At 39.7% G+C, this 13811-nt stretch overlaps 1 protein-coding gene across 9 annotated transcripts in view; it reads right to left on the bottom strand.

Moving 5' to 3' along the window:
* Window positions 1–13811, bottom strand: part of SLC22A15 (solute carrier family 22 member 15) — a 177311-nt gene that overhangs the window by 45683 nt on the left and 117817 nt on the right. For 8 of the 9 annotated variants that reach the window (XR_013828315.1, XR_013828316.1, XR_013828317.1 and 5 more), the window contains exons 7-8: window positions 13449–13589; window positions 10580–10665 (exon numbers count right to left, since the gene is read on the bottom strand). Coding sequence is in view for 5 of the 9 variants with exons in the window: in XM_079921422.1 (XP_079777548.1) it covers window positions 10580–10665; window positions 13449–13589 (227 nt within the window). In the remaining 4 variants the exon portion in view is untranslated. The remainder of the gene's footprint in view (window positions 1–10579; window positions 10666–13448; window positions 13590–13811) is intronic. The other variant, XM_079921420.1, reaches the window with a different exon arrangement.

The following is a 13811-nucleotide window of genomic DNA, read 5'->3' as shown; positions in this document are numbered from 1 at the left end:
AGTCACATTTCACTGACCCAAATAAGAAAAGTTAAACTTAATCATCCACTTCATTCACTGGGTAAATTTTTATTGTTTATGAATATGTTAAAAATCTTTAAGACAGCTGTAGGTCCTGTACTATGATACAGAAGTTGAGCCAAGAACCACAATTCATTTTGCTTTCCTTTGGCTTTTTTTTCTAAAGAAAAATACCACATATGCCGAAAATTCTGTCACTATAGTTTTGCCATTTCTAGAATTTCACATGAATGAAATAATTCAGTTTGTAGGCTTTTGTGTCTGGCTTCTTTTAGTAAGCATAATGCTTCTGAAATTCATCCACATTGCTCCCTGCATCAGTAGGTCATAGCTCATTGCTTTGTTGTTGGTGAGTAATTCACTGTATGGATATAACACAATTTGTTTATCCATTCCTCAGCTGAGGGGCATTTGCGTTCCTTCCAGTTTGGGGCTATTATTAATAAAGCTACCATGAACATCAAAGTCCTTTTGAGGATCTATGTTTCTGCTTCTTTTGGGTAAAGTTTAATCAGACAGTAAATTTATGTTTCTCTTTAAAATAAGCTGCTAATGTTATCCAAAGTCTCTGTACTATTTTACATTTCTATCAGCAGTGTATGAGAGTTCCAGTTCTTTCCTATCACTGCTGACATTTGGTATGGTCAGTCTTTTTAATTTTAGCCATTCTAATAGGTGTGTAGTGGTATCTCATTGTGGTTTTAATTTCCGTTTCCCTAATGTCTAATGATGTTGAACATCTTTTCCCATGCTTATTTTCCATATTTATATCCTTTTGCAGAAGTGTCTGTTTAAACATTTTTCCCATTGTTTTTTCATTACTGAACTGTAAGAGTCCATTCTATCTTCTGGGTACAAGTTCTTTATCAGGTATACGTTTTACAAATATTTTTCCCAGTCTGTGCCTTGCTTTTCATTTCCTTAATAATGTCTTTTAAAAAGCAAAAGTTTTAATTTTGATGGAGTCTAAGTTATGAATTTTTTTGTGTGCTTTTTGTGTCATATTTAAGAAATCTTTGCCCAAAGGCACTGAGATTTTCTTCCATGTTCTCTTTTAGAAGTTGTGTAGTTTTACCCTTTATACTGTCGACTGAAAAAAAAAAACCACAACCTAAAAGTTGACAATTATGTTTTATTCCAGGGACACGCTGAGAACTTACACCTGGGAGACAGCCTCTCAGATAGCTCTGAGGGACTGTTCTGGAGAGTAAGAAAGGACCCAGGATATATAGGAGTTTTTGCAAAAAAAATCAGGTAGTCAGAACATCAGAAGATTACTGCCAGTTAAAGAAAAAACAGATATCTCAGGTTAACGAATTTAGCACTTTTCTATGCATGGGAAAATGCAAGAATCTGGGCTCACTGAAATCATTCTTTTGATATGCACCTTAACTATCTAGGGCCAATATCCTGTTTTCTCCATTCTGAATCACCTCAGGGTGCATCATAGGGGGAACTGATATGGTGGCTGATGGTTTGATGGCTGCAACATCCTTTGTTTATGATATGGCTGGTGATTCTTTGTCCACAACATTTAGACATACCATTCATTTCAAGTTAATTACTGCATATGATGGGATGTGCAGGTTGTAGGTAAATTTTTTACATATGGATATCCAATTATTCCAGCATGGTTTACTGAAAAGATTCTTTTTCTCCTTGAATTGACTTGTCATCAAAAATCAATTGACCATGTGTATTTTTCTCTATGTGTGTTATGATTGAATGAAACATTTTTAAAAGGTGAATAAAATCTCAGCCCCCTCAAAAATAAAATAAAAATCAAATGACCATATATATATAGGTCTATTTCATATTCAATTCTATTATCTATGCATCCACCATTATGCCAATATCACACTTTTTTTTTTTTTTAATTTTCAGGCCATGTCTCATGGCTTGTGGGATCTTAGTTCCTCAATCAGGTATCGAACCCAGGCCACAGCAGTGAAAGTGCTGAGTCCAGGGAATTCCCCTACTGTCTTAACATAATTTTGTAGTAAGTTTTAAAATCAGTTGGGATAAAGTCCTCCAACTTAATTTTTCTTGATAAAAATTATTTTGGATATAATTTGCAGTTCCATAGAAGTTTTAGTATTAACTTGTCAGTATCTATCAGCAAAAAGAAGCCTGGTGGAAATTTTATTGGGATTGTGCTGAAGATAGATTGATTTGGGGAGAACTGATGTCTTAGTATTTTCTGATCCTTGAGCATGGTAAGCTCTTCATTTATTTTATTATTACCATTACCACCAATTCATTTATTTAGTCTTCTTTAACTTCTCTCATCAATGTTTTATATTTTACAGTTTTCTACAGGTCTCATACATATTTTTAAGTTTTCATTCCTAAATATTTCATATTTTTAATTTTTTGTAAATGGCATTGTTTTACTTCAATTTTAAATTGTTTGTTGTTAACATATAGAACTAAAATTATGTGTCAAAAGACTCTGCTAAACTCATTTCTTAATTCTAATAATTTTTTTTTTAGGATTTTCTATGGAGACAATCATGAAGTCTTGTGAATAAAGACAGTTTTAGTTCTTCCTTTTCATTTTGGATCCCCCTAATTTCTTTTTATTGCCTTGTTGTATTCACTAATAATTTCAGTACAATGCTCCAAAGAAGTGGCAAGAATGGATATCCTTGCCTTTTTCCCAATCTTAGGGAACAAGCATTTAGTTTTTCACCATTAAACGTGATGTTAGCTGTAGGTTTTCCATTATCAGGCTAAGGAAACTTCTGCTTGCTGCTAGTTTTTGTAAAGAATGGGTGTTGAAACCAGACAAGTGCTTTTGCTACTTGTATTGAAATGACCATATGATTTTCTTTTTTTCTTTTTGGTCTTTTAATATGGTGAATAACACTGATTAGCTTTTGAATGTTAAACCAGCTGGGTGTTTGTGGGATAAATCCTGCTTGGTCATGATGTTTTATACCTTTTTTATTCATTGTTGAATTTGCTAATGTTTAGTTAATAGATTTTTGCATCTATATTAATGAGAGATATTGGTCTTTAGTTTTCTCATAATGTCTTTGTTTGGTTTTAATATCAGGGTAATTGCTGACCTCAAACACTGGGTTGCAAGAGTATTCGCTCTTTTTTTTTATTTTCTGGAAGAATGTGTAGAATTATATTATTTCTTCCTTATGTGTTTCATAATTTACCAGTGAAGCCATCTGGGTCCGGGATTCTCTTTGTGGGAATGTTTTAAACTACAAATTAGATATCTTTACTGGATAAAGGGTTATTCAGGTTATCTATGGTTTTGTACACTTTGGTAGTTTGTACCTTTCAAGGAATTTATCCATTTTACCTAAGTTGAATTTATTGGCATAAAAATGTTTATAATATTCCCTTATAAATGTCTACAGTTTCTATAGTGATGTCCCTCTTTCATTCCTGATACTGGTAATCAGTTTCTTCTTTCTTTTTCCTTTATTAGTGTGGCTAGTGGCTTATTGATTTTATTGATCTCAAACAACCAGCTTTTGGTTTCATTGACTTTTCTCTATTATTTTCATGTTTTTATTGATCTCAAACAACCAGCTTTTGGTTTCATTGACTTTTCTCTATTATTTTCATGTTTTTATTTTATTGATTTTTACTTATATTTATTATTTCCTTCCTTTTGCTTACTTTGTGTTTGTCAGTCTTTTTTTTTTTTTTAATTTGCCTTCTATATTCTTAGGGGAGATGCTTAGATCACTGATTTGAAAATTTCCTTTTTTCTGATACTTTTTTTTGTTTTTGTTTGTTTGTTTGTTTGTTTGTTTTGCGGTACGCAGGCCTCTCACTGTTGTGGCCTCTCCCGTTGTGGAGCACAGGCTCCAGACGTGCAGGTTCAGTGGCCATGGCTCATGGGCCCAGCCGCTCCATGGCATGTGGGATCTTCCCGGACCGGGGCACGAACCCCTGTCCCCTGCATCGGCAGGCGGACTCCCAACCACTGCGCCACCAGGGAAGCCCCTGATACTTTTTTTTTTTAATTTATTTTTGGCTGTGTTGGGTCTTCGTTGCTGTGCGTGCGCTTTCTCTAGTTGTGGCGAGCAGGGGCTACTCTTCATTGCAGTGTGTGGGCTTCTCATTGTGGTGGCTTCTCTTGTTGCGGAGCACGGGCTCTAGGCACGCGGGCTTCAGTAGTTGCAGCACATGGGCTCAGCAGTTGCGGCACACTAGCCCTAGAGCGCGCGATCTTCAGCAGTTGTGGTGCAGCTCAGTAGTTGTGGAGCGTGGGCTCAGTAGTTGTGGCTCACAGGCTCTAGACCACAGGCTCAGTAGCTGTGGCACAGAGGCTTAGCTACTCTGCAGCATGTGGGATCTTCCCGGACCAGGGATCGAACCTGTGTCACCTGCACTGGCAGGCAGATTCTTAACCAGTGTGCCACCAGGGAAGCCTGATACAACATTTTTTAATTATACAAATTTCCCTCTAAGCGCTGCTTTACTGCATCTCACAAACTCAATATGTTGTACTTTAATTATTGTTTAATTAAAATTTTTCTAATTTCCTTTGTGCTTTCTTCTTTGACCCATGTGTTTTTAGAAGAATGTTTTTTTTGAAATCCAAATATTTGAGGATTTCCCGATAGCTTTCTGTTATTGATTTCTACTTTAATTCCATTATGGTAAAAGAACTTATTTTTGTAAGATTTCAATCCTTTTATATTTATTGAAACTTGTCTTATGGCCCAGAACATGGTCTCTCTTGGCACATGTTCTGGGTGTGCACTTCACACAGAATGCGTATTCTGCCGTTTTAGGTAGTGTCTGACAAATGACAATTAGGTCATGTAGGCTGCTTAAGTCTCCATATGCTAATTCTTTTCTGTCAGTTTTTCTATCAGTCATTAGAGAGAGTACTGAAATATCCAACTGTAATGTTGAGTCTGTCTATTTCTCCTTTCAGTTCTGTCCACTTTGCTTCCTGTGCTTCAAATGTTATCAGACACACACATAATCGGGATTGTAACATCTTCTTGATGAACTGACCACTTTCTCATAATGTGTTTATAGTTTTCATCAAATCTGGAAAGTAGTAGACCATCATTTCTGCAAGTATCTTTGTTTTTTACTTCCTCCTTCTCAGGTTCCAGTTGCATAACTGTTGGGCTTGGTGTTGTCCTACAACTTTTGTTTGTTTCATTCTGCAGCTTCTTTTGTTATATCTTCGTCACTGATCTCTTCTGTGGTTCATCTCATCTACTGCCTGTTTTTTTTTCATATAATGTATGTTTCATCCCTAGATGTAACATGTGCCTCTTTTTCTATCTTCTCTTTCTCTGCTCATTATTATCTTGCTTTCTTCTACCTTCGTAAACATATGCAGTACATTTATAATAGCTGTTTTAATGTCCCTGCCTCCTCATTCTATTATCTGTGTCATTTTTGGTTCTGTTTCTATTGACATTTCTCCTGGTTGTGGGAGGTATTTTCCCGCTCATCTGCATGCCTGGTAATACTGACTGGATGCCAGAGGTTGTGAATGTTACACTGTTAGGTGCTGGATTTTATTGTATTCCTTTACATATTGTTGCTCTTTTTCCTGGAATGCAGTTAAGTTACTGGGAATCACTTGATCCTCTGAATTTTTTAAGCACTTTTAGAGCAAGCTCTGCTATAGCAGAATAGCCTATAGTGTTGGGCTACTTTGACCCAGGAGGTCTTTACCCAGTGCTCCACGTCTGGCTAAAGGCAACACGAACTAGACGTGGCCCTAGGTTCCAAGAATTGTTCCACTTGTTCCTTTCTGGTGGCTACCTCCCCAGCCTCTGTAGCTTCCTCAAATGCATGCCCAGATCAGTCAGCAGCCAAGGGCTCAGAGATCTTCTGCAGATCTCTAGAATTTTTCCTCCACATATTCCTCTATATATCTTACTCCTCTCCAGTATTTTGCCCAGGAAATTCTAGCCATATTGGCCTTTCCAGGCTTTACTATCTGTCTTATCAATTTGGTAAGAGCACCAGGATTTGCTGGGTGTCCCTTTTGCACTGAGGCCTGAAGACCTGAGCTAGGGCACTCTTAGGGCACATCTTGTTTCATTTCTCTCAGGGATCACTTCTGTCTTCCGCAGCCTGTTGTCCAATGTCTGAAAATCATTGTTTCTTATATTTTGTCTGGTGAAACAGGGGGTTAGCTGGTCTGCATTACTATCATAGCCTGTTAAAGTTCCTATAGCATTCTGTTGTCAATTCTCATATGGTACCTTCTGTTTTTATGAATCATTCCTTTTCCTCACTAGATTATAAGCTCTTTGAGGCCAGGAACCAGGTCATATTTATAAATAGTACCCTGTACATAGCAGGCCCTAGAGAAGTCAAATGAATAAAGAATGGGCGGGCTGAGGCTGAACAAAGCAATGAGAGATAAAGGTTCTGCTAGAGCTGAGTCTGAGGACACTCCCTTCAACTGTGAAACTGTTTATCTAGTCACGTGCTGTGACTTCCCAGTATTCAGATTCTCTGGCAGGATCACAACTGCCAGAAACCTCCTTGCCAACCTCCTTACCCAGTGCCACCCTGACAAGCCAGGTTCTTAAACTCTGGCCAATTCCCATCAGGCCTGCCCATTGAAGAGTTAAGAATGGGTCCTAGTCAGGCAGCATTAATTCTCTAAGGCTATGGCTTTACCATGTGCAATGAATACTTTGGTCTTAAAACTCTAAGAGAACAAATAAGCATTCCCAAAAGAGCACTGATTTTAGAGTCAGAGAGACGTGGGATCTGAATCCCAGGTGTGCTGCTTACTTGCTGTGCAACCTTGGACAAGTTGCTTGACCTACCTGAGCTTTAGTTTCCTTAGGAAATGGGGATAAGAGGTAATACCTCTATGTATGAAGAGAAACCAGCACATAGTTAACACTTAATAAGTGGTCGCCAGGGGACTTCCCTGGTGGCACTGTGGCTAAGACTCCTCACTCCCAATGCAGGGGGCCCGGGTTCGATCCCTGGTCAGGGAACTAGATCCCACATGCATGCCACAACTAAGAGTTCTCATGCCACAACTAAAGAGCCTGCCTGCCACAACTAAGACCCGGCACAACCAAATAAATAATAAATAAAATAAATATTAAAAAAATAAATGGTCGCCAGTATTACAGCTTAATTAGAACCCTTGAAGCAAGGATAGAGATCAGGTAAAATGTATGAGGACCAATCTGTGGAAGAAATTAGTGGCCACTTGGTAACATTGCCCCCAGGGGAGAACATTTACTTGGAGGCCAACCAGGGTGCAAATATGTATTGAATAGGACACTTTTGTCCAATAATTATCAACCATAGGCTAAGGAATGCCAAACAATCTATTTTCTAGCTTACTGCCTGTCTCTTATAGAGGTATACCTATGTCTGTGTTTCAGACACTGAGCATCACAGTCATACGTAGATGTGAAAAAAAGAGTTGGTATGTAGAGGGCAACCTAAGTTGACAGAGAGAGCAAATGAATGTTTGGTGGGAAAAAGTGAGGGCAAATGAGCATAAAAAGCAGTGAGAAAATGAGTGGTCACCAAGCTCACATAAGATGGTAACAGATGTTTTCAAACTGCTAGGCCTCTTTCTTAATATATATTTATCAGAACTTTCACAACAGGTAGCCTAAACCTCGGCACTTTGAAAAAATTGAGATTTAAAAGAAAGCTATCAAAATATTTTGAAGAGTAAATATGAAAGGTTCAAAGAAAGTTTAAAGAATAAATACTTTTAGCTCAAAGTAGCGAAGATTCAGGAATAGCTAGATGAGTCCCTGCAAAGAGAGAAAGGATTATGCAAAAGAGGGGTGACCATCTGTTCTCTATCTCTAGTGATGAATAAAATGAAAGGAAATGGGCTCAGCTGTAGTGGAAGAGGCTCATTCTAACCTTTGCGTGGCTATTAAAAATAGAAACTACTTGCTAAGGAACATTATGGAACTTCTTTCTCTGGAAATCTTCAAAAATAGACTACATCCACTTTTCTAAGTATGACAGGAATCCTGTTCCCGGGGTGCATCTGTGGGTGTGTAAGACAGATGTGCTGTGTTTGTGACTCGGTGTGCACCAAGGGCGTGATCCACGAGGGGCTCAGCTGCTCGCTTAGGACAGACTGGAAGTGAGCACAGTGTCGTGACCGGTCTAGACGGGAGACCACGAATCTGCTTTCCCTTTGAGTTTGTGTAGAAAGGGCTGTGTGCAGAGGCCCAGGGTGTGGGTTACCTGGAGTACAGACACGTGGGAGCGAGGAAAGGCATGAATCGGCCTGGCTTGCCGAGGTGTGACAGCTTACAGGGGCATTTAGAGGAACAAGGAAAAGTTTCTCTCTATAGAGTAATAAATAGACCACTGGATATTACAGGTAGAAAACAACTGAATTTCTAGGTTGTCTACGAGAAACAGAATCTGCTGAACTGAAAGTTGCAGTGATTTGAAGCCCATTAATGTCTTGTCCCAGACAAACAGAACTGGGCACTTAGTTCTACAAGCCCATGGCAGGGCAACAGCTGAGGAGTTTCTCCTTTTGTTGGCACTAGCACAGGTAGGAACTTTCTTAAAACTAAGACTTTTTTTTTTTTGTACATGAAAGAGTATTTATTGAAAACATGGTTACTGATAGGAAGCTCCTGGCTACTCTCAGGTTACAATCTTGGCTCTCAACTGGAAGTGTTACCTTTTTTTTTTTTTGGCCTTCCATTTTATTTTCCCTCAAACGTTCCATTCTAGGATAGGTAGATCTTATATAAATATATATACATGTCTGTACAAGTATGGCCTATAGTAAAGAAAACATATAGTACACTCTTCATTGGGCAGTACCCACCATGCTAGGCTACCAATACTGAATGCTACTGTGCCCACGCGTGTCCAAGGAGAGGGGCTGTGTATGTGGTTTACAAGCACTGCAGCACCAGGGAAGCCTCGATGGCAAACTTACTGAATTCTTTAGTTTCCAGGATTCCGTGAAAATCAGTGTAAGGCTGTTCTTTTTTTTAAATTAATTAATTAATTTATTTTTGGCTGCATAGGGTCTTCGTTGCTGCGCGCGGGCTTTCTCTAGTTGCGGTGAGCGGGGGCTACTCTTCGTTGTGGTGCACGGCCTTCTCATTGTGGTGGCTTCTCTTGTTGTGCAGCACAGGCTCTAGGTGCACAGGCTTCAGTAGTTGTGGCACGTGGGCTCAGCAGTTGTGGCTCACAGGCTTAGTTGCCCCACGGCATGTGGGATCTTCCCGGACCAGGGCTCGAACCCATATCCCCTGAATTGGCAGGCGGATTCTTAACCACTGCACCACCAGGGGAGTCCCCAAGGCTGTTCTAAATATTGAGTAAAATCCTAACTAGTGAACCAACAGTGCTCTGGATTTAAGGCACAGAACTCCAGGTGGCAGCTAGCAGCACAGCAGATATACTGGAGGGCTGCATAACTAGGACACGTGGCCTTGGAGTTTTCAGTGAGATGCTGGTACACCTGACCCTTAAGGAGAAGGGATCACCAAAGGAGCACTTAATACATGTATGCTCCGACGGGAAATGAATTCATCAGCTGCATTTCTAGTCGTTATCGAAACTTTGTTAGGGAGTTCCCTGGTGGTCCAGTGGTTAGGACTCGGAGCTCTCACTGCCGGGGCCCGGGTTCAATCCCAGGTCGGGGAACTAAGATCCCACAGGCCGCACGGTGCGGCCAAAAAAGAAAAACTTATGTTAAACCATTTCACAATGATTCCCACCTGAAGAACAAGCTCCATGGTGGAACCCTGTCAAAATCCCAAAGTCCCCAAAACAGGGCTTTCATTGTACCCTATTCCCTAGCAGCAGAGAGTTTGTTATGACCCACTTCTTATGGTCGAAAATCACTGCTAAAACCACAGTTTTTGATGTAATAGAGGGCATGTCTCAGGTGTGCTAGTGCGGAAAAGAGGTTGAGGACCAGCACTATGTATAGAATCCCTAGAGAGGGGCAGAAGTCGTGTTAGATATGGATGCCAAAGGGACCTGTTTTTAAAGCTGTGTTTACATAGCAAAGCTACAAATATAAAAATAGCAAGCTTCCTAAGGATGTTTCATTCACACTTTCTATAAGAATGAGAGAAGGTCAATTGTCACCAACAGTGACTATTATTCTTATCGTGCTGTTGTTATTATCAGGGTGCCTTGGGAGTATTGATGGAGACAATGAGGGGTGCCGAAGCCACCGTGGAGAACCAGTGCCTCTCATCTCCAGTCTCGTAACTGGCTGGAATGAGGAGGGCAATCTGCAGCCTTGGACAGAGGCTCCTTCTGTGCAGAACTAAATGGCCCACATCATCATCAAATAAACAACTCCAACATCACCAGTACTGCAGTCCAGACACCCCAGATGGTAGCTTAATCGCCTGAAAGAATTAATAGTGCACCTCTAAGCACATTATTCACCCGGAGAATAGTTTAGGCAATGGAAAGAATCTGGCCCATTATACCCCACACCATTGCTAAATAATATGCAACCACAGAAATGAAGCACGGCATATGGTGATCGCTCCACTATATTGAGATTCATTGTAATACAAGTGCTATTCAAAACCCTCATGTAGAAATTGGAAAGGCATACCTTTCTTTTCTGGAAGAAACATGACAATAAGACAAGCCAGTCCTCCTAGGCACAGAAATGTTGCTAATGTCCGCTTCCGACCAAACCTAAACAATACAAAGAAATTCACATTTCCCTTGAGAATCTTATACATTCATCTGCTTCATCCCCCTAACCTTCCTTTTTACATGTCCTCACTTTCATTATATGTTCATCTTTTCTTAAGGAGTGGGTGGCACATATGACTGACCAGGACATAAAATAAGTAACCATCACAAAGCCAAGGAAAACTTGCTGGACGGCGGGTTTAAATCATGTGTGCAGGAAAAGAATAGGGAATCATTCCATCTATTTCTGTGAGTGCTTACTATGTTTCAGGCACTTTCTGTGCCGAAATGCTTTCTATGTTATCTTACTTAATGCTAATAATAAACCTGTAAGGCATATGCTGTTATATTCTCCATCTTCTAGAGAATAACACTGAGACATGGAGAATGGAGACTTCCAGCTCATTTCATTTTCTGGTTACTTGTATCTTAAGCAGTTAAAATTTTAAACACACCTCTCTCTCTCTTAAAAAGACAAACAGAAAGAAACTCTAGTTAGTATGTCAGAATTAAGTGAAATTTATTGCACACTTTCTTGGGAGAAATAATTTTCAAATAAGAGCTCGAGACTTAGAAGAAAGATATGAACATTAATAAGCCTTCCTTTACTAGGAGCTGGCAATGTGCTAGGTCCTCTGTTAGGAGCTTCAATGTTATTGTAATTTTTATAACAATTTTTCCAGGGCAATTTTATAATCCCTGGTTTAAGGATAACTACATGGAGGTTTAGCAAGGTAACTTCTCAAAGTTATAAAACTAACACGAGGCTGCCTGATCCCCAAGGTGGTGTTCCTTCCCTCTGCTTCAGATTTTAATCCTGACTCTGGTGCGGATGGCTGGGAGACAGGGAAGGACTCACGTCTCCAGGTTATTGTGCTTAATTTAACAGTCAGTATTGAATGCCTTTCAAGTGACAGGCATCATTCTAGGCAGGCACTAGGGATGCAAAGACACCTAGGACACACACCCCCATCGACTGTGTCCTTGTAACACTGTCCATGGTCATCAGAGGGGGGCACAGGAAGCTGTAACAGGAAGCACACCGGGGATGGTGGGAACAGATTTCTGAATACTCTGCCTGGCTCAGCCCTTGGACCATGATGAGAGCACACTCAGTCACTAACAGAGGGGTCAGCAGAGGCAACTGGGGCCACCCCCCAGAGAAAAGCCCTTCAACTGAACAGAATCCAAAACTGCCCTTTAAAATGCGCTGACCGCAATATCCATGACGACAGCAGCCAGTGCAACGCTAAAGGAATGCTGTTTTTGGTAAAAATGATGATTTCTGGAGAATGAGAAATGGCAAAATCCAACTGATTCCTAGCTCACAATTTTCAGTTGCCCTGGTCAGGGGTTCAATAACAGAAGGAATCTGAGAAAGCTGAGGAAAGGGCGCTCTATAAAAGATCTTAAAAAAAATATTTCAAAACTGGGCCCACTGACAATGAACAGCAAAAGCAGGATCTCTTCTTCCTCTCAACAAAGTCCAGGGGATCTTAAGAGGAAAGAAAAGTCTTTTTCGTTCCTCCAGCTCTTTGTCTTGTGTGAGAGCTTCTAAATGATAGTGATTGGGTCATGGAGCTCTACCTACATCGAGTCAATATTCCCACATGTTGGGACGAACAAATCACACACAGGCTGCTCAAAAACAGTTGGGTGGTAATGTCTTAATATTGGGTTAAAAACCTATGAAGACCTAAATAGACATTTCTCCAAAGACGACGTACAGATGGCCAATAAGCACGTGAAAAGATGTTCAACATCACTAATTATTAGAGAAATGCAAATCAAAACAACAATGAGGCATCACCTCATACTGGTCAGAATGGCCATCATCAAAAAGTCTACAAACAATATATGCTGGAGAGGGTGTGAGGAAAAGGGAACCCTCCTACGCTGTTGGTGGGAATGTATATTGGTGCAACCACTATGGAAAACAGTATGGAGGTTCCTTAAAAAAACTAAAAATAGAGCTACAATATGACCCAGTAATCTGACTCCTCAACATATATCTGGAGAAAACTCTAATTCGAAAAGACACACACACCTCAATATTCATAGCAACACTATTTACAATAGCCAAGACATGAAAGCAACCTAGATGCCCATCAACAGATGAATGGATAAAGAAGATGTGGTATATATATATATGATGGAGTATTACTCAGTCATAAAAAAGAATGAAATGATGCCATTTGCAGCAACATGAATGGACTATCGCACTGAGTAAGTCAGACAGAGAAATACAAATATCATATCACTTATATATGGAATCTAAAATATGACACAAATGAACTTATCTACAAAACAGAAACAGACTCACAGACATAGAAAACAAACTTATGGTTACCAAAGGGGAAGGGCAGGGAGGGATAAATTAGGAGTTTGGGATTAGCAGATATAAACTACTGTAGATAAAATAGATAAACAACAAGGTCCTACTGTACAGCACAGGGAACTACATTCAGTATCTTGCAATAAACTATAATGGAAGACATTATGAAAAAGAATATGTATATGTATAACTGAATCATTTTGCTGTATACCAGAAACTAACACATGGTGAATCAACTATGCTTCAATTAAAAAAAACCTACATAATAACTCATAAACTTGAAGCCCAAGAAATAACACTAAAAAATGAATTCTCACTGTGTTTGGTCTGAAAAGAATTCTAATCACCATGGAGTACTTAGCGGATTCTGCATATGGACAAAGATATTTATGTATGTTAGTGTGTGTGTGTCCTCTACATGGTGCACTTCATATCCACCCATACTCACCATTTTTGGTTAATCAAGTAGATGCAGATAGGGTAAGATGGAATCTCTATGAGGCCAGACAGGGCCAAGTTGGCATAAATATTTCCACCTAGATCACCTGCACTGAGAGTTAGGCCATAATACACCAAGCTGCACACAAACCTGCAATTGGGGGTGAAAAACAAGAAAGACAATGAAAAAGCCGATAAGAATCTACCAGAGAAGAGTCAAATCCTGGTTCAATAATGCCATCCGGCTCAAGCAGTAAGCCTGACTCTCCCACTAAGCTTTCTATCCTAATATAATTTCTATACTAGGACAAAATAAAAAGTAAAGGGGCCTTGGAAATGACTTGAGCTACATCCAGATGCTCTATAAAGCAAA

The sequence above is a fragment of the Stenella coeruleoalba genome (assembly GCF_951394435.1).
Source record: "Stenella coeruleoalba genome assembly, chromosome: 1".
Taxonomy (NCBI): domain Eukaryota; kingdom Metazoa; phylum Chordata; class Mammalia; order Artiodactyla; family Delphinidae; genus Stenella; species Stenella coeruleoalba.
The sequence above is the reverse complement of the archived record's forward strand: the minus strand, read 5'-3'. Positions and strand labels throughout refer to the sequence as shown.